The 26896-nt window shown below is 43.5% G+C and overlaps 2 protein-coding genes across 2 annotated transcripts; both read right to left on the bottom strand.

The window, feature by feature from the left end:
* Window positions 1-13737: 13737 nt before the first annotated feature.
* On the bottom strand, window positions 13738-15716 carry LOC125371769 (TRIO and F-actin-binding protein-like). Its single transcript, XM_048380491.1, has 2 exons — window positions 14688-15716; window positions 13738-14652 (listed from the first exon to the last, which is right to left on the bottom strand). Exons 1-2 carry the CDS (start codon window positions 15714-15716, stop codon window positions 13834-13836), a joined length of 1848 nt encoding a protein of 615 aa, XP_048236448.1. The 3' UTR covers window positions 13738-13833.
* A 4688-nt stretch (window positions 15717-20404) lies between these two features.
* On the bottom strand, window positions 20405-24435 carry LOC124136762. Its single transcript, XM_046502782.2, has 4 exons — window positions 24337-24435; window positions 23055-23156; window positions 21528-21629; window positions 20405-20631 (listed from the first exon to the last, which is right to left on the bottom strand). The coding sequence occupies exons 1-4, from the start codon at window positions 24385-24387 to the stop codon at window positions 20506-20508; spliced, it is 381 nt and encodes a 126-aa protein (XP_046358738.2). The 5' UTR covers window positions 24388-24435; the 3' UTR covers window positions 20405-20505.
* Between the last annotated feature and the right edge of the window lie 2461 nt (window positions 24436-26896).

Here is a 26896-nt window from a genome sequence, read left to right as displayed (position 1 = left end):
TCTCTCTCTCTCTCTCTCTCTCTCTCTTTCTTTCTCTCTCTCTCTTTCTCTCTCTCTCTCTCTCTCTCTCTCTCTCTCTCTGTGTCTCTCTGTGTAAGGAAAAGTATACACTGGAGTGAGGGTTAGTGTGTCATGCCCGATGTACTGACGTCGTTTATAACCGCAGGAACACGGAATGTCCGCCATACGCCCAGCAGGTTCGCGGGTCAGAGTGTATGTGATCAAACTCATGTACACTGATGCGAGACTTAGTAAGTCTCGTTAACGCTTGACCATGTGTTGTGTAATATGCATGTGTTAATCTTCAAGATTTACGTTGCTAAGTCTTGTACTTAAACCGTACACTTGTCACGTCTCAAAGCGTTGTCATATACCTCATTGACATTATCGTGGAAGTCGGTTAGCCTGGTAGTTAAAGCGTTCGCTCGTCACGCCGAAGACCGGGGCTCGATTCCCGTCATGGGGACATTGTGTGAAGCCCATTTTCTGCTGTCCCCCGCCGGGATATTGCTGGAATATTGCTAAAAGAGGCGTCAATCCATACTCACTAACTCATTGACACTATCAACGTTGCTCGAGATACGATAATTAGCAATTGCAGTTTTATGAAATCAACTTTGAAATGTCGTGAAGCCCACTGCAAATGCCAGGAGCATTGACAAGACCTAGTAGTTTATGAAGGAATTGTTCACAGAGTAGGTTGGCGAGGAAATATGTTTTCAAGAAGATTTATATATATATATCCTGTTTGTCACTTTATTTACATCCACTCACGAACGACATATCTAGGTTAACTGGGAGCAGTCAGAAGATACGCTCGTACAGCCACCGGTCAAATGAACGACCGCTGCCCCCAGGGCCAGCAGTTGGGGACATCAAACCGTCCACACCAAAGGAACATGAAATAGATTTATGAAACTGTAACAGTACAAGTAGTATATGGACTTATATGAAGCGTGTTGGATAAGTAATGAGACTTATATCTGGAAAATATTCGCATACAAACACATAAAAAGGATACTGTACCAGCGAAGGAATTTCAGACTTGCTTTTTGTGTGTCAGAAGGGAAATATACTTTACCTATCACCTTACCAACATGTTACTGACAGGTGTGCATAATGGACAGTGTCACCAGCTGGCCTGGACCTCACGGCGAGGGACCATACCAGTGCAAGATATATAGGGTAATATCTTCATTGACATGCATTGACAACACACATGGGACTCATGACAATCCTCTCTATCACATGAACACGGACTGGGTCAAAATATAGTGGATTCAATCATAGACACAGGTGTGTTTATGGTCTAAAGATAATACCGTGTCAAGTGGACAAGTCCAGGTCTTATTTAAGGAATTCGGGGATGACTATAAAATTCGACATTGTAAAATAAGGTTAATTGGGAGATATTTCCTGTCAATTAACAATACGGCCATTGTCCAAACTGATATGAACATGACACTGCTGTAGCAGCTGTGCAGTAAAGCTTATAAATAATTATTCCACTGCGTGAACTTACCACCCACATCTTTCCCTGTTTGTTGCTGACGTGAAGGCTTGCCGCTAGAGCATTTTTGACGTGTTATGCAGAAACAGGCACGTTCTTAAAACCCTTCAATAACTACCACATAAGAAACAGTTTAACATACATTTATATTAATTAATCTTACTGAAAGATTCTAGTCCGTGCCTCTAATTTTTCAGTGAGCTAAAAATGACGAATATATAAGAAGAAACACAAAACGGATATTTTGGGCCATAAAAGCAACATTAGCGGGCCAAGAAGTGCAAAATGAAGTGGTTTAATGTATAATAGTTTTAGTGACAAATTTCCCGGATCAGAATGACAACAAGAAGGACATGCAAACCATTAGTCGGGAAACACGTACGATTCGGAAAAACGCACCCAGTGCATTTACAAAAGGGCCTTGGAGCTGCACGTACAGCACATGCAACAGCACTAAAAACAATTATTAAAGTGCAGGGTTTTTGATTGCCCGGCATCTGCGTCAATCGAACAGTTAAACAACATGCCAAAATTAACAGAAGTGCAAAGAAACAACGTCCTTGGCCGCTTGCAGACAGGGGAATTCCGATCAGCTGTAGCCAGGGTTTTCAACAATCTAAAATCAGATCTTAGTTCTTGATACCGCTAAACAAAGATCTGAGGACATCCCATTACGGGTCACGTCAGACCGAGCTTGCGCGAACTTTGACCGACCAATGGATTGACCAATCAGAAGGGAGCTTTCTCGTGCTTTACGGCACTAATTTCAAATCGGCGACTACGCTTCGACACATATTTTGACAAATTCTCGATTACAAATTTGAAACCTGAACAAAAGAATATTCTGTGATGGCTAATAGATGGCCTAGATTGTATGGATTCAGTCGTTTAACCCGTAACTACCCCGTGTTTAAGTTTTCGAGGTTGCATGATTAGAAATCACATTCCGACTCTCACTTTCATAATCTGGTAAGCGACGCCGTGATTAGCCGGATGAAAGGTCGTTCTGACGTGACCCCTAATGGGATGTCTTCAGATCTTTGTTTAGCGGTAGCGAGAACTAAGGTCTGATTTTATGAGATTGAGGTTTTCAATGTAGCGCCCAGCACCATCCCAGGCTGTGGGATCGGTTTCAACAGCATGGTTCAACACGTGATCGGGACGACCAAGAGTAACCAGCCCCGCCTAAGATTGCTACATCCGACTGCGCCACCTACGAAAGTACGACCACAGCCACCTCAACCGCATCCCAAATACCCGGACTGAGCAGAATTTCCGACCAGACCGCACGAAACCGTTGAAGAGCAGCAGGTCTACGAGCAAGACGTCCTGTACAACGCGTCATATTGAGTCGACAACATCGTCAACAACGACTGCACAGGGTATGGCCTCAACTGCGATGATGAGATGTCTGGTGCAGCGAAAAATCAAGATTTCTCCTCCGCCGAGTGGATGGAAGAGCACGGGTCTACAGACGTCGGGCAGAACGTTACGCACTCCAGATCCCCGGATTTGAACCCGATAGAGCACCTGTGGGATAAATTGGATGGACGGCTACGCCGACGTCAGCCACAACCCCAGACGTTGCAGCAGTTGGCTTTTGCGTTGCAGGCCGAGTGGGCTACCATTCCCCAGGATGTGATTCGCATACTCGTCTCTTCCATAGGCAGGAGATGTCAGGCCGCTATCGATTCCAACGGGGGACATACGCGTTATTGATCGTAGCTGACCTTCACCTTGGACTTTTCCTATGTTCGATAACTGAGATGACTACAATCACCAAGTGTTCTCTCCACAACATTTTGCCTCAACACCTTGCACTGTTCCTCGTATAAATGTATTTTCCTACCTCACACAAATCTGGCTTTGCGTTTCTTTTTTGAAGAGTTTATTTTTTAAAAAAAGGTTTGTACATTTCTGTGTGTTTATATTCGCCTACACGTCTTTATCCATATATAGATTTTAGGGCGTGTTGTGTGTTGATTACTTCTAGAAAGTCTCTCAATGATGGAGTGTATAGGTGAGGACGATTTAGGGACACATTTCATGGCTTGACACAATGATCTATGACGCGAATATGAGGAGATTTCTGGAAAACGTATTCACAATTCAATTTTGTTATCCTTAATAATTAATCAATTGAACAGTATGTCGAAGATTGACAAGATATTTAACGGTAATCCGATTTCCATGTACTGCCATAGTTGGGGCAATGAACCACATGATTAAGGGTAGAAGTTAAAACAATAATACGTTTATGTATTTGTCTTGTGCTATTTGAAATATTTTATGTCAATTGGCAAATGGCACATTAATCAGGTGGCCAAATGTATTAGTTTCATTAATCATTTTGGTAAGGGTCAGTCTAGGCATGCGGCGAAATAACCCATTATGTTGCATAATACCAGAGACCCTCTATTATATGGTCTCTGATAATACGTTCATGGAGATACCGGCTCTCAGGTTGCCCGAGAATATGTTAACATCGGACAAGCATGTGTACATCATAGGTTGACGTCAGCCGTATTTCACACAGACAGAAGACCGTCGCTTACTAATAACAAGATAATATATAATGCTTTGTCAGCTGTGAGCTGGCTCGCGACTTGGTCAACACTTTACGTGGATAATGACCCATGTTCACGAGATAACGTTCTTGAGATAGAGGGAGGTCAACATGACAATGTAGACAGTTGACAGACGTTCTTACGACATATACCCCCAAAATAAGTGAAAAGTAAACTACGTTTGTGAAGTTTGGGGGCACAATGTTGTGAGGCTGACGGGGAAGTATGGGGAATCTGGGGGCACAGTGCTCTGGGGGTGACGGGGAAGTCAATCTGGGGGCACAATGTTGTTAGGCTGACGGAGAAGTATGGGGACACATGCTGTGACGCTGACGGGAAAGTGTGAGGGCACAGTGCTCTGGGGCTGACGGGGAAGTATGGGGACACGTGCTGTGACGCTGACGGGTAAGTGTGAGTGCACGTGCTCTGGGGCTGACGGAGAAGTATGGGGACACGTGCTGTGAAGCTGTCGGGGGTGGGGGTGGGGGGTGGAGGGGCACAATGTTGTGAGGCTGACGGGGAAGTCTGGGGGCACATTTATTAAGGATGAACAAAATTTCTTGTCATGCTCCCTTGATGATTGAATGTGTGAATCCTATGAAGGGACGCCGTGCTTGCTGTTTATATTTCAAGATATTTGTCCAAAACAAGTACGTCATTTACAGCAACAGAACACATCAAAAGGCTCTACTCGAACTCATGTTGAAGGACTCAAAATGCAATCATAGTACACAATACACGTATTGTCGATATCATGCGTTCAGTGTTTTTTCCATGTTATTCTATAGGCAATAAAGGACTCACTTCACTACTAGAAATAGGAGTTTAATCTACTTGCTTTGTTATCCGTATGCTAAGACAACAATGACGCCATATCACATTCTATTCATTGTTAAGACTCAGTGACTTAATTACGGTGCTTAAGCGTTGTATAACTAAGACATATCTTGTAATGAGAGTACGGCCGCACTTAACATAGATCTTAATATAGACTGGGACCTGTATGAGGCCTGCGACTTGTGCCCGCGATGTTTGCCACGCACAGCTACCGAAGCCACGGCGTGACTCAACGGTTGCACGCTGGGCATCGTCAGTTGTTTCCTACTTTTTCTTTGACCTTTGCTGTTCGTTCAGAAACACTGTGCACTGTAGATATAGGTCAGCCTGACTCTCCGCTGACCTCCGGGAGATCCAGGCCACGCCCAGACAGCTGACTGCACGACTTCAACCTCCGTTATAACATTACGATTGATCATCACGCGCATAGCTCGCTCTATAGCGCATTGAAACCTAATCAAATAACCAGTCTTGTGAATAGAGTATGTATATGTATTTACGTTTTTAATATATTATGTGTTTATACATTAAAATTTGTTAGAACAAATACAACACTATGCCTGTTTTAAAAAAAACAATTGTGCCAAAGCCAATATTTGGTCACATCAAACTAGAAATAACCAATTCATATTACATCTACAGAAATATATTATATTCACAAAGTAAATACACACAGTTCATGACATTTTGGTCACTCTGTCACCACCTATTCGTGTAAACCAACGAACTTACACAATCTAACAAAGATGTCAAGCCATCCTGACACTTTGTTTATTATTATCCACAGATATACTTTGTAAGTTGATATGTATTTAAGATTGCAGGTGAACTATATTCTGTAAACATATTTTTTGTGTACTCCAAAAAGAAATAATCATTTTTTTTATTAGGATTGATGTATGCATGCCTTGCTTTAAATTCTGCATCTATCTGAGGGCCATTCACATCCTGATCATCAAGGATATATCAGCTCCATCAGAATCAATTGTATGGACATACACGTGAAGATCCGGGTTAGAATTCCATGCTTGTCGAAAGAGCTATAGTCGACTAACGGGATCGAGTGGTCAGGTTCGTTGACTTTGTCATCGAATCCCGATTGCGATTAGATCTACATGCTCATGGTGTCAGTCACTGGATTGTCTGGTACAAACACGATCATTTACAGACCGTCGTCAAATAGCTTCAACATACAGAGTGCGGCTTTAAAAAGTAAACATACAAACAAAAAACAAAGAAACAAAGTTGTATGGAGGAGGTGTATGGCACGTAAAAACTATACCTGCTGTCTCCTTCCGCAATTTGTAAATAGAGCCCCAAACCCACAACTATTAATATACGTTTCCACGAAGTCCGACAGTTGTGCAGTAAGTATACAACTTCCCCTCAGATCCGGGTCAGAATAGGTCTTCAGCAACCCATGCTTGTCGTATGAGGCGACTAACGGGATCGGGTGATCAAGGCTTGCTGACTGGGTAGATGTACATCATCGTATCCCAATTGCGTGGATCGATGCTCATGATATCAATCGCTGGATTGTCTGGTCCAGACACGATTATTTACAGATCGCCGTCGTGTAGCTGGAATATTGTTGAGTGCGGCGTTACACAAACAAACAAACAAACAAATCCCATCAGACGGAGCGGGTCCCATGCCAGAGCCTCCGTAGACTCCTGGAGGCAAACATTTAGTCTATGAAATCTTATATCACACAATACTCTTCTCTCCTCTAAATTTAAACAAATTATTTTCCTTATGCTGATTAGACTTGCTTTTGTATACATATCTAGATGGTCAGTCATGGTGCAGGACTACACTCCTGACTTCATCAACGATGCTTCACCATGTTGCATGAGACGTTACACAAGCTCTGACATACTATTTGAAGCATGAAATAGGCACAATCTTATTCACCTAGACTCACATATAGTCTGTCAAATCTTTTATTACACAATACATTTCTTTCTACAAATTATTTTTCCTAATGATGATGTGGAATAGGAATGGCTAGACTTGCTTGTTGATGATGTAGATTGGTTGTTATATCCACATACGTATATCCCACAGTCACGGAGCGGGTGTATAGACCGACAACATAGTGGGGAAATTCGTGGTGTAAAGTCAGACAAATAACAAAGCTCCACATGGTATGTCCATCAAGGAAGTATGTCCTTTTCCTAACTGAATTATTTGGAGGATTAAAACATTTGGAATCTCAAAGTAGCCGATGTCTGAGAATGATCTGATGCCTGATTGAGTGGGTGGGTGTGATTTGAATTGTGTTTAAGTTACATTACGGCGTCTCAGCTTGATGAAAACCTGAAATAATGAAGTTACTACTCTAAACATTTATCACTTTGTTGATATCCACGGGCACAGGTATGGCGCTGCCGAACCACGAAACATGACTAGAGCGAATCTGAGATTTCTTCTTCACCGGCGAGATGGAAGACAACGTGTTTATCGTCGTCGAAATGAGCGTTTTGCCCCACATTGTGTACGTGAATTTGACAATTTCGGTGGCGGTAGTGTGATGGTGTGGGGGGCCATATCCTACACCACGAGGTCTGACTTGGTTTTGGTTCAGGGAAATTTGACAGCAAATCGCTACATGAATCAAATTCTTCAACCTCACCTTCTTCCAATCATTGTCCGCCAGAGGGAGCTGTTTCAACAGCACAACGCTCAAAAGCACAAATCTGGTGTCACGGTAGACTACCTCATTATGCCAACATCAACGCCTTGCCATCACCAGATTTCAACCCAATCGAACACCCCTGGGATGAACTCGATCGACGTGTACGCCAACGTCAGAACACGCCGCAGACACTCCCACAACTGTCCAACGCGTTACAAGCAGAATGGCGCATAATTCCGCAGGACAGAATTCGTACACTTATCCAGTCAGTGCCGATGAGATGCAGAGCCGTGATTGCAGCCCGGGGCGGTCAAACGAGATACTGAGTTCAGCGCTACCTTGTGGTCATGTGACAAGACAATGAACAGTATATTAAATTGAATATATCGACTTTATTAGGTACAATAGATTTACTAAAAATCTACCTGTGCGTTTGATTTTTGAAGAGTGTATGTGCCCAAGTACTTTTACTATGTTAAATTTTAACTTATTTATATGTTATTACATTAGGCGATATCTGCAAGTTCATGTTGTAATTTGAACATGTCATATCGTGTGCATAATTTAGATGTACTCTTTGTAATATTGTGTACATGTCATGTCGTGAGTATATTTTCAGATATACTTTTTGTAATGCTGTTGTGAATATGTAATACCGTGTGTATATTTCAGATTTATTCTTTGTAATATTGCTGTGTACATGTCATATCGTGTGTATATTTTGGGTGTACTCTTTGTTATTCTGTTGTCTTTTTTAAGTTTATGTCTTGTCTTATATGAATGCCCTTAACAATATTTAATAGTTATGCATTAAGAGTTGTATCAGTTTATACAGTTGTATGTTGTATTATATTGATCCTTTTTATTTTAATCTGCAGCAGACCGCCCCCGTGGTCTAATGGTAGAGCGTCCGCCCGGATAGCGGAAGGTCCGGGGTTCGATCCCTGGCCGCGTCATACCAAAAGGCGTTAAAAGATGGTACTTGTTACCCTGTCTGGCGCTCGGCATTAAGGGGCTAAAACAAAGACTGGTCGGCTCGGAGTCAGTAAACTGTGTCTGAGCAGGGTATTCATGTTAAACTTCGGCACAGTATCTCAGTGTGCTAACACTATAAATCGGCATCAGTCCCGACTAATACAAGCAGCCACACACATACACGTGCAAGAACGTCGCTATATAAGTGTAATAATCTTGGACGCGACGTTAAACCCCATTTCACCCCACCTCACCTTAATCTGTAGCAATCATTAGCAGTTTGTATCATGGTCGATACATAGGTTAGTCATTCATATCGCCATGTATATCTGCACTTGGTTATATCAAAACTAAATGATAATGTTAATCGCTATCAAAATGGATATTTCTCGAAAGGCGCACTTTGCAATGTTTGTCATTACTGTAGGTAGTATTCCTCATCACCGGAATGGCTTGTTGCAATGGTATCTCCTTAGTACCAATGAGCAACAGTTCCTGACTTTATTTAACATGATGCTACAATAACACGTCCGCCGTAACGGTCTGTGTTCTATTGTTTTACGCCGCAATATTACTGGACAAACCAGCGTCCTGACCAACGTCCCACGCCGTCAGGTGCGTTGGAGCACATTCAACCAATCACCGACCCTGACCATCTACCCGATACGTCCAGCAAAGGTGTCTGGGGCCCTGTTCCTCTCTGGAACCCCCAAGGATGTGTTCGGGGGGGGGGGTGGCGTTACAGTCATGTGTAATATAGACTTACAAATATATACCCGAAATGTGAAGCATCTACCAAGGTATATTGCCTACCCATTTGGAGTCCATTGAAAGACTATTGGCTCAATTGCGTCAGGGGAAAAATCTTATGTTGATACATATGCACATATCAATATTCAATATTTTCAGTAATTATCAGACAAACACGAGAAAGAAGCACGGGATAAAGCTGTTACACAAACATTTGCATATAAATAGAATGCATATGGGTATTTAATCGATAGGTTCATGCAGTATGTAACTACAAAAGGTTTATCAACTGTATCAAATATCAATTCTGACACTTCAATATTCCATGATCTGAGTTGAGAGTAGTGTGTCGTGTTGTATAGGTGAACGTCAGCAGAACTCCATGCCTACAGGATGTGTCCGCCTACACACACGATTGTTCAAGTTTGCGTGACATTGATATTACCTGTAAGGCGGCAAAAAAAAAAGAGTATAGGTCGAGTTCCGTGATCGATAAAAAAATAACAAGAAGAGGTTTTGTTGTGAATTGTAATATAATCTAGGGAGGGGTAACAAATGATTGATCAACCACAGTTTGAATGAAATTGTGCGATCACAGGTAATGTAAGCTCAAGGTAAACAATGGTGGAGTGAGAAATTTCATTTTCCAAAGTTGTCTGAAATGTCACCAAAAACTTGTCAGACACACTACAAGTACATTGTCGACTAAGTTGCCTTCAATAGCGTGTATGACCGCCAGCTGCCTCAATGCATGCTGTGATACGCCGCCTCATCGATGACGTCAGTCTTCTGATAACGTCGACTGGAATCCGTTGCCACTCGTCTCTCAGGGCCTGCTGGAATTCTTGTCTGTTGACGGGAGGCTGATGGCGTGCTCTAATTTGTCTGTCAAGATGGTCCCACAGATGTTCAGTAGGATTCATATCGGGTGAATGGGCAGGCCAGGGCAAAACGTCAACGTTCTGCTGGTTTAGCAGTTGAGCTGTTGAGCAGTCAGTACCATTCCTCGGAAAGGACGATACGCTCGGATTCCAGCAGCACGAAGTCGTCGTAGTACTGTACGTTGGCTAATAGGATGTCCAAACGCTGTTGCTGCCGTCGAGGTCGCCGTTACGAATCTGTTTCGCAGGTGAATGAGCCGTATCTGACCGTCTTCCAGTAGTGTTGTCATTTGGGGTCGTCCGGCTCTAGGCCTGTCCTGTGTCCTCCCTGTCTGCCTGTACCGTTGAATCAGCCTGGCTACTGTCAATGGTGTACAACCAAACCTTCTGGCAATTTGGACCTGTGTTGCCCCCATTTCGGCCATACCGATGTCTCCCTCTCTTTGCTCCTGTGACAGTCGTCTTTTGTGTGCTTTCATCACGTATGGTTATACCCTGCAGACGAACGCATTCATACAGCTAACATGCACGTGCAGTTTATGCCATGGGCGGGAAACCTGTTTCACCATTTGTTTGTCACCGCACGAGCACCGTCAAAGGTGGCGCGTTCGGGTGAGTTGTTATTTGGTACCTGTTCCTGGGCAGCCATATTCCCAATACCCACTTTCCACTAGTTATCGCTGTTTTTAGGAAAATTACAAATTGCCAACCTATATTTTCTTTTGCCTTTTAGTTTATTAATGATTTGTTCGTAATGTAGAATTAATGTTTTGGGGCCCATTCTTGATGAGCATGTTTGAAAGCTTTTTCAAGTTGCATCTGAATCAAATTGGAGTATTTGGTGTTTGTAACATGGAGTAAGGAGTCAAGTGTTCGGGTACGAGTACATCGCTTGGCTGGTTTGTATGGCGCAAACAAAGCAATGATAACACACGGCGTATCCGGGAGTGGAACCCTTGGTCCCTGGATCCTTGCACGATGGCCAAATCATGCTGATACACACATACGTACCTGCTACCAAAACAGCCGAACCGCATCGGCAAACAGGTTGTCCATATAATAGTGTTACTTAGCGTAACAATATATGTTTTGTTTGTTATCTAACGCGGCACGCAGCAATATTCCAGCTATATGACGGCGGTCTGTAAATAATCGTGTCTGGACCAGATAATCAAGTGATTGACATAATGTGCATCAATCTATACAACTCGGATACAATGACTCGCATCAACCATGTCAGCGAGCCTGACCACCCTAACCTCTTGGTCGCCTCTTACAAGCATAGTCGCCTTTATACGGCAAGCATGGGTTGCTGAAGACCTAATCTGACCCGGGTCTTCACTGTCAGTCGGATCAATCGTCTCGCCACTGACGCGGCATACCAGTTCCGTCAACGCCGATAACGTCACCGTCAGGATGCAGTTGCGCAGATGTAACGTGCGCAATAGTCTGCCCTTCTGTGAGGTGGTCAGTCACGTGGTCTGCCGATTCGTGGTCGGTCCCTTGTGCGCCCAGTCAGCGGCCTAGTCGGGAAGTAGCCTGGGATTGGTCAGCCGGCTTCACCCGAGCGTGTTTGCAAGACGGACATGCTTAGACTCAAAATCTTCAGAAAGTTTTGGTACAAATGATGAAGAGAAAATAGTGTTCACCACCCTTTATTGGCTGAGTCCTTCGTAACATTAAATATGTTCTGAAGAGTGAAATAAATATACTCTTTAGTGATAATAAATCAAATAAATCAATTACAGTTCTTGTAAAGTATTAAAACATTCATAATGTGTTCACCCAAAAATCTTCCCCAATAAAGGTTACATTTCATTTTGAAACAAGGATTTCTCCTTAAATTTAACTCGCTACAAAATTCACATTTACGGTAAATAAACATTTACTTTGACTGATATTTACGCAGCAAAGAATAGTTATACCATTTAGGGGATATAACAATACTTGAAAACATTACAAATACTTCCAGCATATATTTTGAGCACTCAAAGATGATTGAAAATCGAACAACACGCTCTTTGAAAAATGCAAAATGAATTATCAATAAAGTTGACGTATTTCCAAAACTTGCATTTATGACATGATAATATATTAAACAAAAAACAGTATTTTATACCTGAAGATTAGTGCTCAGCCGCTATCTCTCTGCAACACACAGAATTTCTCACACATTTGACCATCGCGGGTCACTCACGCTCATCGCTGGAGCTCGCAAAACACAACAGGGAGTCATCATTATTTTGGAAACACAGTACATATACCAAAACGGCTTGATCAAACCGGCAAAATAAAATGTCTTTCTTGGCATAAATGAAATTAATTATTACTTATTTTAGATTCAAATGTCATTTCAACCACCAATCACCGCCATTCCTGGGCACCTCTATATTTTGCCGATAACATTGGCATTTCTCTCGCCAGCTTTTATGAGCTGTGATGTTCAGAGATCAAACGATTTGCTTCTTATTCCATGTAACCATTTTATAAAAACACTTATTTATACAAAATTCACGAAAAACTATCTCAAAACACACCGACTTTTAACAAAGAGTTGGGTGTGTTTGGGCAATTGTTTTCGACCTGAATTAAGTTTCCTGCAACCAAGGTTTTAAAACCTAGGAACCATCTAATGGTCATCATTTGATCATCAGTTTAGTTTAAGTGTTTTGGGGAATCTCTTCCCATATTATCATTGTTAATGTATTGATATGGAACTTAAATGTTACCTCGAGGCAACCACAAAAGCGCAATGAAACCGTCTGTACCAAGTGTTACCTGTCCGAAATATAGTCATGACCATGCAGAAATGAAATGCAATCCTTGCTGATATACATGTTATACATTGTACAATAGCCTCAGGCAGACAGCCTCCTTGAATCGAAATGAGCTGCTGTCGTCACAGACTGATTAATTTGCTGTATCGCAGTTCATGCCAATGGAAGGAGCAACAAGGCAGATAATATAATGGGATAACACGCAATCGTAATTTTGAAAACCTGACAAAAGCATGCGGTGTCCATAATATTTGTGTAATGTTAAACCGACATGTGTTACATGCAGAATACCAATAACAACTGATAAATTTCACTCTTGGTCACAAATATTTTACATTAGAAACAGCTCGCAAAATGACAATCTGGTTTGTTCGCAATATACATTCACAACACAGCCTCTTTGCTGGGATTCAAACAAAACTCGAACACAGGAGATGTTCTTGTTTTACTGAAATGAATTTCACGACTGTCCTGTCTCACGGTGGTTTGTCCAACGTTGGTCTCTGTCTCACGTTGTTCTGTGTCGGGGTGTTCTGTCTCACGTTGTTCTGTGTCGGGGTGTTCTGTCTCACGTTGTTCTGTGTCGGGGTGTTCTGTTTCACGTTGTTCTGGGTCGCAGGCGCCTGTCTCGCGTTGTTCTGAGTGGCGGGGTTCTGTCTCACGTTGTTCTGGTCGGCGGGGCTCTGTCGCACGTTGTTCTGGTCGGCGGGGCTCTGTCTCACGTTGTTCTGAGTCGCGGGTCTCTGTCTCACGTTGTTCTGAGTGGCGGGTCTCTGTCTCACGTTGTTCTGAGTGGCGGGGCTCTGTCTCACGTTGTTCTGAGTCGCGGGTCTCTGTCTCACGTTGTTCTGAGTGGCGGGGCTCTGTCTCACGTTGTTCTGAGTGGCGGGGCTCTGTCTCACGTTGTTCTGAGTCGCGGCCTCTGTCTCACGTTGTTCTGGGTCGCAGGCGCCTGTCTCACGTTGTTCTGAGTGGCGGGGCTCTGTCTCACGTTGTTCTGAGTCGCGGGGCTCTGTCTCACGTTGTTCTGGGTCGCAGGCGCCTGTCTCACGTTGTTCTGAGTGGCAGGGCTCTGTCTCACGTTGTTCTGGGTCGGGGTGTTCTGTCTCACGTTGTTTTGGGTCTTGGTGTTCTGTCTCACGTTGTTCTTGGTCGGAGTGTTCTGTCTCACGTTGTTCTTGGTCGGAGGGTTCTGTCTCACGTTGTTCTGAGTCGCGGGGCTCTGTCTCACGTTGTTCTGGGTCGCAGGCGCCTGTCTCACGTTGTTCTGAGTGGCAGGGCTCTGTCTCACGTTGTTCTGGGTCGGGGTGTTCTGTCTCACGTTGTTTTGGGTCTTGGTGTTCTGTCTCACGTTGTTCTTGGTCGGAGTGTTCTGTCTCACGTTGTTCTTGGTCGGAGGGTTCTGTCTCACGTTGTTCTGAGTCGCGGGGCTCTGTCTCACGTTGTTCTGGGTCGCAGGCGCCTGTCTCACGTTGTTCTGAGTGGCAGGGCTACGTCTCACGTTATTCTGAGAGGCGTGTCTTTGTATCACGTTGTTCTGGGTCGCGGCCTCTGTCTCACGTTGTTGTGGGTCGAAGTGTTCTGTCTCACGTTGTTCTGTGTCGAAGGCGCCTGTCTCACGTTGTTCTGAGTCGCTGGGCTCTGGTTCTCGGTGTTCTGTCACACGTTCTGGGTCGCGGGCTTCTGTATCACGTTGTTCTGGGTCGGGGTGTTCTGTCTCACGTTGTTTTGGGTCTTGGTGTTCTGTCTCACGTTGTTCTTGGTCGGAGTGTTCTGTCTCACGTTGTTCTTGGTCGGAGGGTTCTGTCTCACGTTGTTCTTGGTCGGAGGGTTCTGTCTCACGTTGTTCTTGGTCGGAGTGTTCTGTCTCACGTTGTTCTTGGTCGGAGGGTTCTGTCTCACGTTGTTCTGAGTCGCGGGGCTCTGTCTCACGTTGTTCTGGGTCGCAGGCGCCTGTCTCACGTTGTTCTGAGTGGCAGGGCTCTGTCTCACGTTGTTCTTGGTCGGAGTGTTCTGTCTCACGTTGTTCTTGGTCGGAGTGTTCTGTCTCACGTTGTTCTTGGTCGGAGGGTTCTGTCTCACGTTGTTCTTGGTCGGAGTGTTCTGTCTCACGTTGTTCTTGGTCGGAGGGTTCTGTCTCACGTTGTTCTGAGTCGCGGGGCTCTGTCTCACGTTGTTCTGGGTCGCAGGCGCCTGTCTCACGTTGTTCTGAGTGGCAGGGCTACGTCTCACGTTGTTCTGAGAGGCGTGTCTTTGTATCACGTTGTTCTGGGTCGCGGCCTCTGTCTCACGTTGTTGTGGGTCGAAGTGTTCTGTCTCACGTTGTTCTGTGTCGAAGGCGCCTGTCTCACGTTGTTCTGAGTCGCTGGGCTCTGGTTCTCGGTGTTCTGTCACACGTTCTGGATCGCGGGCTTCTGTATCACGTTGTTCTGGGTCGGGGTGTTCTGTCTCACGTTGTTTTGGGTCTTGGTGTTCTGTCTCACGTTGTTCTTGGTCGGAGTGTTCTGTCTCACGTTGTTCTTGGTCAGAGGGTTCTGTCTCACGTTGTTCTTGGTCGGAGGGTTCTGTCTCACGTTGTTCTTGGTCGGAGTGTTCTGTCTCACGTTGTTCTGGGTCGCGGGGTTCTGTCTCACGTTGTTCTGGGTCGCGGGGTTCTGTCTCACGTTGTTTTGGGTCGCGGCGTTCTGTCTCACGTTGTTCCGGGTCTGGGTGATTTTTCTCACGTTGTTCTGTATCACTTTGTTCTTGCTCGTGGATTCCTGTCAGTGTGGTCAGCTTCATGGTGTTCTGTCTCACAAATCTGACTCGCGGTGTTCACGTCAGGGTATTGTAACTTATAATGTTCTGCCACGCGCTGTTATGACGTTGTCCGTCCTTGGATCTGTCGTCAGATGATGGTTCCAGGTCGGAAGGAGCAATCTTGCTCCCAAGTCCAGCTAGGCGGACGCAGGAAGCGAATAGGTTCATGGTATTTGTCATTGTATAAGAGGACATGATGATTACCGTTTGAAGAAATCCCGCTCGCTGACTCACTGTATTAGTCAGACAATTGTTGCTTCCTGAATATATGTGTCAACAACAACATCGTCAACAACAACATTTGCACGACTCTAGCCAAGATAATGTGACCGGTTGCCCAGATTAGCGGGATTGCTTTACAGTAGATTTCCGCTGGGTTACGTTTGACATACAAGATAAAGATAAAGCGTGTCACCCGTCAAGTTGGCAATACGATAAGGTCGTAGAAATATAGGACACGGGGGATTAGGGTTAGAGGGTTAATGATATATTGGGGTTAAATTGAGATATTGCAAAACGTAGTTACTTTGGGTGAGTGTACGTATGGGATTCCATATATAGAGAGAAAGAGTTAGGAAGGAGCACCACTTTAAGGGGTGAAACGTCAAATTTGTGCTTCTGTTCATATAGACAAAGACAATTTATCTTCCAAAACTGGCTCCCACAGGAGATATCGTTTGGGTGAGATCAAACGATATCTACACCGTAGATATCCCTTCAATGAAATTGCATCACAATGCTTTGCAGACCATTGTGACATCAATGGTTACCATGACGTCGTAATCAAATGACATCACTAATGGCTCTGCTGCTGAAGCTGTTAGCAGTACTTTTTACACTTAAGACACTGCTTATTACTGTCTACAAACTGAAAAAGTTGGAAGAATGATGTTGGATAATAAATAAATAAAATCTTACCCTTGTGTCTTTTGATATCAAACATATCAACACTCGTTGATAAAAGTGGAAAAAAAGCCTCGGAGTTTTCCCACTTTTATCAACTTATGTTGATATATTTGATATCAAAAGACACAAGGGTGAGATTCTCTATATTTCGTGACAAAACTCAGTTGTCACATTACACTCAGTGCCAACTCTTACAAGTGATCAATAATCAGACAGACCACATGTCAAGATGAGAGTATCTGACCAAAACTGAAAATTCACGAAAACAAATAGGCCCTCCCACCCCCATCTCCAAAGATGTATGAATAATTGGTATTTGGTGACCGACCACCACCTCTCCTTTACCCTGACCATCATTAGACCGACCACCACCCCTCCTTTACCCTGACCAACACCAGACCGACCACCACCCCTCCTTTACCCTCACCAACACTAGACCGACCACCACCTCTCCTTTACCCTCACCAACACTAGACCGACCACCACCCCTCCTTTACCCTGACCAACACCAGACCGACCACCACCTCTCCTTTACCCTCACCAACACTAGACCGACCACCACCCCTCCTTTACCCTGACCAACACCAGACCGACCACAACCTCTCCTTTACCCTCACCAACACCAGACCGACCACCATCCCTCCTTTACCCTGACCAACACCAGACCGACCACCACCCCTCCTTAACCCTGACCAACACTAGACCGACCACCACCCCTCCTTTACCCTCACCAACACCAGACCGACCACCACCCCTCCTTTACCCTCACCAACACCAGACCGACCACCACCCCTCCTTAACCCTCACCAACACTAGACCGACCACCACCCCTCCTTTACCCTCACCAACACTAGACCGACCACCACCCCTCCTTAACCCTGACCAACACTAGACCGACCACAACCCCTCCTTTACCCTGACCAACACTAGACCGACCACCACCCCTCCTTTACCCTCACCAACACCAGACCGACCACCACCCCTCCTTTACCCTCACCAACACCAGACCGACCACAACCTCTCCTTTACCCTCACCAACACCAGACCGACCACCATCCCTCCTTTACCCTGACCAACACCAGACCGACCACCACCCCTCCTTAACCCTGACCAACACTAGACCAACCCCCCCCCTCCTTTACCCTCACCAACACTAGACTGACCACCACCCCTCCTTTACCCTCACCAACACTAGACCGACCACCACCCCTCCTTTACCCTCACCAACACTAGAACGACTGAGTCTACTAATCCTCCTTTACCCTGACCAACACTAGACCGACCACCACCCCTCCTTTACCCTCACCAACACTAGACCGACCACAACCCCTCCTTTACCCTGACCAACACTAGACCGACCACCATCCCTCCTTTACCCTGACCAACACTAGACCGACCACCATCCCTCCTTTACCCTGACCAACACTAGACCGACCACCATCCCTCCTTTACCCTCACCAACACTAGACCGACCACAACCCCTCCTTTACCCTGACCAACACTAGACCGACCACCATCCCTCCTTTACCCTGACCAACACTAGACCGACCACCATCCCTCCTTTACCCTGACCAACACTAGACCGACCACCATCCCTCCTTTACCCTCACCAACACTAGACCGACCACAACCCCTCCTTTACCCTGACCAACACTAGACCGACCACCATCCCTCCTTTACCCTCACCAACACTAGACCGACCACCACCCCTCCTTTACCCTCACCAACACTAGACCGACCACCCCCCCTCCTTTACCCTCACCAACACTAGACCGACCACCACCCCTCCTTTACCCTCACCAACACTAGAACGACTGAGTCTACTAATCCTCCTTTACCCTGACCAACACTAGACCGACCACCACCCCTCCTTTACCCTGGCCAACACTAGAACGACTACTAATCCTTCTTTACCCTGACCAACACTAGAACGACCACTTTCGACACATTGCACCGAACTATCGCCATGTTGCATCGACACACTACATCTCAGTATCGCCATGCCGTACGTGGTTGTTGTATTGTTGCGCTTGGAATATATCTTTATATTTTCGAAATGACAGCAAAGCATGGCCTATAATTATATATGTATTTCAGGTATTTCACACCATGTCGGCCTGTTGTGGAAGGTAAGCCAAAAGTGATGCAGGACTTAGACGTAAGCCAGTTTTGCCAAACCAACACACATATGTTATGGTTTTGGGATACTAACTCACGATCGTAGGTTTCCGGCAGGTTTTAGGAAGGCGACCCTGTACAAGACGACTGAACCAGTTGTGTCACCTTCTCGATTGAAAGGGCGATGTCATATAACGTGTGGTATATACTTTAAAAAAACTACTCATTACTTGTTTTATGCGTGTAATAGCATGATTTTTAGTATAACTTGACTGGAAGTAAGATGTGGAAATAACCCACTCGGCATATTTTGGCGGATTTTACGGCGCTTCATTCAGTTATTTCACTCGGATTATAAGGCAATTTACAGTCCAGAGAATGATCTCGGAGAAACACCAGTCATTGACATTGGAGAAGATTACGTAGATTTGAGACGACTGAATTTGAAACAATTATTTTTATTAGGTTTATTTCCTCCCGTATATTTACGCTGACCAACACTATATAACACACATCTCCTTTACCCTGAACAACACCAGACCGACCACTGCCCCCTTGTACACACGAGGAGCGAACACACTGGGGTTCAGCCTAGGACATATGTAATACGGGAGGGGAATATAAGCTTCTGTCAGGGTCTGTCAACCTTGCTCATTGAAAGGTCCTTGTGCCCAAACACTGCGGGACGTTGATCATGCACTGGTTCTGTTTGTCTGTTGCGGACTCGAGTATGAACCTTTGTCATATAGCTGAAATATTGCGTCATAAAATTGGAAAAATAAAAAAAAAAATTACCTAGTTCATAAATTTATAATTTATGTATTTGCCAAAGCTACAAACACAATAGAGAAGCTTACAATTAACACAATGATACAGATGAATGCTCATGACTTTTACTTTTGTTGAAAACCCATAATCCGCTTAATATCTGCATCACGTCTGATACTTGCGGCTTTCTCCCACATCAAACTATCACATCTAATACCTCCATCACGTAAAATACCTGAATCACATCTAATACCTGCATCACGCATAATACCTCCATCACGTCTAATACCTGCATCACGTCTAATACCTGCATCACTTCTAATACCTGCATCACGTCTAATACCTGCATCACGTCTAACAGCTGCATCACATCTAATACCTGCATCACGTCTAATACCTGCATCACGTCTAATACCTGCATCACGCATAATACCTGCATCATGTCTAATATCTGCATCACGCATAATACCTGCATCACGTCTAATACCTGCATCACGCATAATACCTGCATCACGTCTAATACCTTCATCACAATGTCATCTAACACCTGCATCCCGTCTGATACCTATATCACATCTCATACCTGCATCCCGTCTAAAACCTGCATCACGCATAATACCTGCATCACGTCTAATACTTCCTCTCACATCAAGCTGCCGCACCCTGTCACTGAAATACTGTTGAAAACGGCGTTTAACCAAACCAACAAAATCTCTCTAAAATTCATATATTTCAGTCTGATTCGGTACCTTTTGTTTTAATCTCAAGACAGATATGATTTTAATGAGATAATTGTGTAAGATCAGAACACACTGCTACAATGTCCTGAACGGGTATGATTCTATGGCTTGCAGGTAAAAAACATGTGAAACACACGGTCCCAGGTGGTCAGTTTATTTCACTCCTGTATATACACCGGGCATCCCCTGAACGGAACCAAGTTATGTTACTGGTCTTGTTATGACGATGACAACATTGACTAATTGTTGGCGAGGACGGTTATCTGAGCGGAACCTCTGCAAAAGTGTGCAAGATGGTGGTCAAGGACAGACTTATCAACATTGCTGTCAACAGATTTGTCGATGATCAGCTTGAGAGCTGCAGCCTGTAACATAAAGGATGGCCTATATAACTCAACAAGTGATCGACATATAACACAACAAGCAGCCTAGATATAACTCAACAAGCGGCCTAGATATAACTCTACAAGAGACCTATATATATATTTCAACATGCGGCCTACATATAACTCAACAAGCGGCCTACAATAACCCATAAAGCGGCCATCATATAACCCATCAAGCGGCCTACATATAACTCAACAAGCGGCCAACATATAACCCAACAAGCGGCCTACATATAACTCAACAAGTGGCCTACATATAACTCAACAAGCGGCCTACAATAACCCATAAAGCGGCCATCATATAACCCATCAAGCGGCCTACATATAACTCAACAAGCGGCCAACATATAACCCAACAAGCGGCCTACATATAACTCAACAAGCGGCCAACATATAACCCAACAAGCGGCCTACATATAACTCAACAAGCGGCCAACATATAACCCATCAAGCGGCCTACAACTAACTCAACAAGCGGCCTACATATAACACGGGCGACTAATCTTGTCGAAAATGGCGACTAATGGGATCGGGTGGTCAGGCTCGCTGACTTGGTGGGTGCATGTCATCGTATCCCAATTGCGTGTAACGATGCTCATGGTGTCAATCACTGGATTGTCTGGTCCAGACTCGATTATTTACAAACCGCCGTCATCAGGCTGGAATATAGCTGAGTGCGGCGTTAAACAACAAAACAAACAAACAAACAACAAATCAAAGGCTATTTGGCTGTTAATCACCAACTACCCACTCTAAACATTCGTCCGTAAACGAGATACTATTTAAAAGGATATTAATATTATTCACTTGAGTTCGTATGTTGTACCAAGTTATAGTGAATCACATCTATTGTGTGAATATTGAGACTTCGTTACCTCGACTTTCTTGATGTCTGCAGGGTCGTGGACCATGCCTCTCTGTTTGTCTGTCAACGGCATAATATAGCAGTGGTCTGTTGTCTTCACAATCATGTCATGCTGTAAACAAAGCACCCTTCTTCACCTCCATGGTCAATTAATGAACGACGTCGTGTGACAAATAATAACAAGGACATGTTAACAGACTCGGTGTAGCATTGTATTTCTTTTTCACCATTTTAGTGTGAGGGGTGCAAATGATATTTGTTATATAATGGGGCATGTCACACAAAAACATGTTTACATAACCGATGTAGCATTTTATATATTTTTCATAATTATGTGTAAGGGATGAAAAGGTTATGTATTTGAATGATTTTAGCACTGCAAATGTGTAATACATATTTTGGATGTGGGAAAATAATATATATCAGTGTATCAGGTAAACTATTTTCAAAATCTATATTTTAAGTCGGGTTAACACTCCATAATATAAGTGTTCAGACACGTTATTCTGGAATACAGTGAATCAGAATAACAGTGTGTATTCCAATCTAAAATTCCTTAAAGGAATGTCTTTAGCAAGAAGTTCTGGGCCGAACTGCCTGACCCATTCATCACACAGAACTGTTTTGCACCTGGGAAATCGATGGCTGAGTTGCCTTAGGGGCCGACATTCGCTGTGAACAGTACGTAGCGTCACTGAGGCCTGCCAGGAGCCTCTGAGCTTCCACTCTCAGATTCTGCTTGATGGTAGTATTTATCTCCTACCAATGGAATACTGTAATGGACATTTTCGCGATCTCGCATTCTCGCGATCTCGACGTTTGGAAACGAACTTAATATGCCTAAAACACAAGAATGCGAAATCGCGAGAACGCGAGATTTGGCCACAATCCCGCTTTCTCGCATTCCCGTGTTTTTGGTTCATATCATTTTTTGTCAAAAGTTGACAACACGAGAATCGACATTTGGACATGATGCAAAATCTCGCAATCTCTAGGACTGTACTCCACATAGAACTTTGTGTATGTAAATAACATAGCATTTTCAAGCTCAAGGCAACCCGGAGAATGAAGACCATGAAAGAAGCATGACCACATAAGTACTAACGTGCGCATGCGCCTTGCCCTTATGATATTACGCATGCGCACTGACAGCGCCTAAAACGTGAGAACGCGAGATTGCAAGAACTGTCGCATTCTCGCGTTCTCGCGATTTCGTGTTTTTGTGGCCTAATTTGACAAGTCAAGATTGCGAAATTTCGCATCATGTCCAAATGTCGCATTCTCGCGTTGTCGACCTTTGACAAAAAGTGCTATGTACCCAAAACATGAGAATGCGAGAACGCGAGATTTTCGCCGAATCTCGCATTCTCTTTTTTTGGGCATATTCAGCTCGTTTCGAAAAGTCGAGGTCGCGAGAATGCGGGATCGCAAGAATGTCCCTTACAGTATTCCATACCTAACCCCCAGCTTATACACTGAAACACGGTTGAAGAGGCGTCCAACCCAAATCCCTCATTCATTCACTACTTGTACGTACAGTTCTCCCGTCATAGGTAAAGGAGTACTGATCTGTCTCCTTGGCCTCGTGTGTGGCGTGGGAGTGGTGATGCACCTTCACTGTCGTTGCCGCAGCTTGCGCCTACAAGCAAAGAGTTCAAACGATAAAAAGGTAAGGAAAAAAAACAAACTCCTGCATTATTTCATGTTTGAAGAACCAATCAATCCATTGTGGAAACATGTTTTATTACTTACATGATAAGATCAGAATAAATCCAAAATAAATTGAGGAGATTAAATTAAGGAGTCTAATTCATTCCAGTCAATCTGCTAAAACCCAGTCTCAATTTCTAGGCAATATGTGTAGTGAAAAATTATCACTGATATCTCTGTACGTTGTATAATAATAAAATAATAAAGTCCACGTTAGTCCATCATCTTCTTTATATCAGTTTCATCTATCTATATATGATATAATTTAACAGGCGACGTACATATAACACGGGCGACTATGCTTGTTATATTGTTATATTAGTTGATATAAAGAAGATGAAGAGCTGTCATGAGACAGCGAAAGTACTTTGTCTGAAACTGATATAAAAAAGATGATGGACCAACGTGGACTTTATTTTTTTATTATATATTACATGTACACCGAGTGAACATTTACCTCATTTTTGTATATATACATACAAAAATGAGGTAAGTGTTCACTCGATGTACATGTAATATATAATAAAAAAATAAAGACACGTGTGACATAACAACCACATGGAACTTGATTACTGAAGCGCTTTTGGCCGTACTGGTACTACATCGGTATTAGTACAGATCCACATCGTGTACATACAAGTTTTACATAAATGTGTTGTTCTATGACTAGAAATATGAAAAATAATTTTATTTGGAATCGCCTGCTGTTGGATTAACTGTACGAAAACGACCCAACAAACGAAATCAATCAGACCGTATACATCTACGTTTACAAAATGAATATAGACAAATACCGACCTACTCTGCATTACGTATGAATATCTACAGCGTAGTTATCATAATAATGACAGTCAAATTACATATGAAGTCCCTCGAATAACGATACCAAGTATCAGGAAGATGGAAGAGAAGACGCTGAAAAGATATATCCACTGCTTTTCATTAACAAACAAGTCGTGACCTTTTTCATTCAACACGTGCGGTTCCTTATATGTGAAATACTTAGATCTACATCATTTGCACACACAAACGTCTAGATACAGGACAATAATTGTCACAAACTAAGGTCCGTTTGTGACCATGATCAGCTCGTAAGTTCTTTGTCCTACCTGCGCGGCACACAACACCACCAGAGAAGCAATGACAATAAGAGAGTTCATCTTGGCAACGTCTGTTCAACTACGTGAGCAGAATTGAAATAGTAGGGCTTTTTATGTCGTTAGGGTATGTTGCACTGAAGATAAGGGTGACGAAACAAGTGCAGCAGCTGGACGTGGTAACATCTTTCTCAGAGATAAGAAAACAAGGACAAACGAGGGCTAGTTGAAGCAATGGAATGTAAAATATTTCATGGAGAATATATTCTCAAAAGTTCACATGTTCTTGTCTGACTATTCATGTAATTTCACTCATACAGATAAAGTCATCATTAACCCACTTAATATTTTTTTTAAAAACACCTAACGTACCTTTTCAGGTTTAAGTAAAAAATAATCTTTAGACATATTTCTGTGATTTCATCTTGACACAGTATTTCTGTCTGTGTGTTGTTTTTGGCGGGAATGTGTGTGATGATGTGGTCTTGTACACTACTGCCCAGAAGAGCATTGCCCTCACACGCGTTGACATGGATGCTCAACGGGTGGGTGTGTTGCGCGTGTGCAACCCGTTGAGCACGCGTGTGCAACGAGTGACCCACGCGTGTGTCATGCGTGTAACACGGGACCTGGTTTCACTTGAATTTGACAAATAGATCAAAAACATAGTGAGATAATTAAACAAAACAGTGAGATGTGAGTCTTGAGTTAATGAGCGGCACAAACACATTAGTTAGTCGTCTTAATTAGTGTTCTGTTGCTCACTTTATATGCATGAACCATCCCACTACGGTCCAGTCTAGCCATTATGTCTTGTCAACAGAAGTGAATTTAAATAAGCGTTCATTGCTATGGGAACCCCCGAATTGGCACAGTTATCTTTCGTTGTTACATTTTCGCAATCAAGCAAGTCATTGTGTTTCGTGGATTGCGGATATTTTCGTTTAAGTTCTTGTCTGCATGAATCATTCCAAGTGATCGCAAATATACCCATGTTCGTTCGCCAAAGTTATGCTTCTGATGTCACAATTATGACAGAGCTGTCACCAGTACTTATATACTATTATCTCACTTAGTTATATGCCCCATTTCTCTACACCCCACTTTTGTTTTGTTGCTGTAAGAATGAACACGGGGAGGTTTTGTGGTGGACTCTAACATTTATCATTCATTATAAAAGGATATTGGAAATGAATATAAACTGCCCTGTTGTCTGAATGAAGATATAATTTCACTCCGCACAACCTTGATATATAAGGCGACGGCCGCCACGACTGTTGGGAATGAACTCCACATTCTACAGGTGCATTACTATTTTACAATGAAGTTGTTTGGCCTTCCCACTATCCATATACTATCTCCATTCGTCACCACTCGCCTCTTTCCGTAACCTGTAAGAAGACTCGTCCCCCTATCGATGAATGTTATGCGTGAAAATACGACAAACCAATCAGAATGCGCGTATGATTTCAAGTTCTTCGTCAAAGAATCCCTCAGAAATAATTTTTGATTTTACATATGTCTTGCATCTAAAAATATAACCAAGACACAGTTAAATGTGTTCAATCATACTGTATAATTCCGCATGTCCCGATGTGCATCTGAAATATATATATTATATGGGAAAATAAATGTGAACCATTACGCAACGAGTTGACAATTGTTTTAGGTATGCCCGTTTGCGCTAAGACGGAACCCGGTCGCAAAAATAGCCATGATAGGGGCACGAGTCGCTATTCGGCTTGTCCCGGAATAACACGAGTTGGTCACGAATGATACTATCTCATTGAGTACTTGTTAACTGATCACTGCAAGTGTCTTAATTAATTACATTTCAGCGGACTAAGTTTATTCACATATTAGTGTTCAAAGGTGTTGATGGATACTCTGTACTTCTGAGTTGAGATCACTCACTAACTACCGTGAGCTCTTTTGGCGTGAGGGGGAACGGGTGGCCCAGTCGCCTAAGGCGCCGCGATTCGCTGCCCAGAGTTGCGTCCCTTGGGCACACCAGAAACTTATGATTGTGAGTTCGAATCCCGGTTCGCTCCGATTATGTATCTAGGTTTGTCAGCACCATACCTGTGCTCGTGGGTTTCATCGAAGTGGTAAACGTCTGAGACCTGCATCACCTCGGGCTTTCCTCCCACATTAAGCTGACACGCTGCGATATGACTGGAATGCTCTTAAAAACGGCGTTAAACCCAACTCACTCACTCACTCACATGACCCCTGTGCTCCTATAAACACAGTAACTGTTAGTCCCCTGCAGTGTGGTGGCAAAGTGAAGGATAACCTCTGCGTCTGAAAGATTCAGGTTTGTTTGTCTGTGACTTCCAACTGGTGATATTTCAGTGAACTTGACAAGTGATGATGAAGTTTAATATTCATAATATCATGTTTTGTTAAATTTTAAATAAAACCGTTCATTGTTTTCTTTTCATTTTTACGTTATATACTAAAACAGTGTGATAGAATATTGTGGACATGGGATTCCTCTAGACAAGTGCTAAAATAACAGCTGTTGTTTATTAAAATTTAATTCATTTCCATTTTTTCCAGTTCTTCTTAA

This window comes from Haliotis rufescens, unplaced genomic scaffold (assembly GCF_023055435.1).
Source record: "Haliotis rufescens isolate VD_foot unplaced genomic scaffold, xgHalRufe1.0.p SCAF_31, whole genome shotgun sequence".
NCBI classification, from domain to species: domain Eukaryota; kingdom Metazoa; phylum Mollusca; class Gastropoda; order Lepetellida; family Haliotidae; genus Haliotis; species Haliotis rufescens.
The sequence above is the reverse complement of the archived record's forward strand: the minus strand, read 5'-3'. Positions and strand labels throughout refer to the sequence as shown.

Excerpts from the sequence above, each read along its gene's own strand:
- LOC124136762 (XM_046502782.2), bottom strand. The coding sequence starts at position 24,387 with ATGAACTCTCTTATTGTCATTGCTTCTCTGGTGGTGTTGTGTGCCGCG. Across the intron at positions 23,157-24,336 it reads TGGTGTTGTGTGCCGCGCAG|GCGCAAGCTGCGGCAACGAC; the intron begins GTAGGACAAAGA and ends CTTTGCTTGTAG. Across the intron at positions 20,632-21,527 it reads CAGACATCAAGAAAGTCGAG|GCTGCAGCTCTCAAGCTGAT; the intron begins GTAACGAAGTCT and ends TTTATGTTACAG.
- LOC125371769 (XM_048380491.1), bottom strand. The coding sequence starts at position 15,716 with ATGAAGCTGACCACACTGACAGGAATCCACGAGCAAGAACAAAGTGAT. Across the intron at positions 14,653-14,687 it reads ACACTCCGACCAAGAACAAC|ACAGAACACCCCGACCCAGA; the intron begins GTGAGACAGAAC and ends AAACAACGTGAG.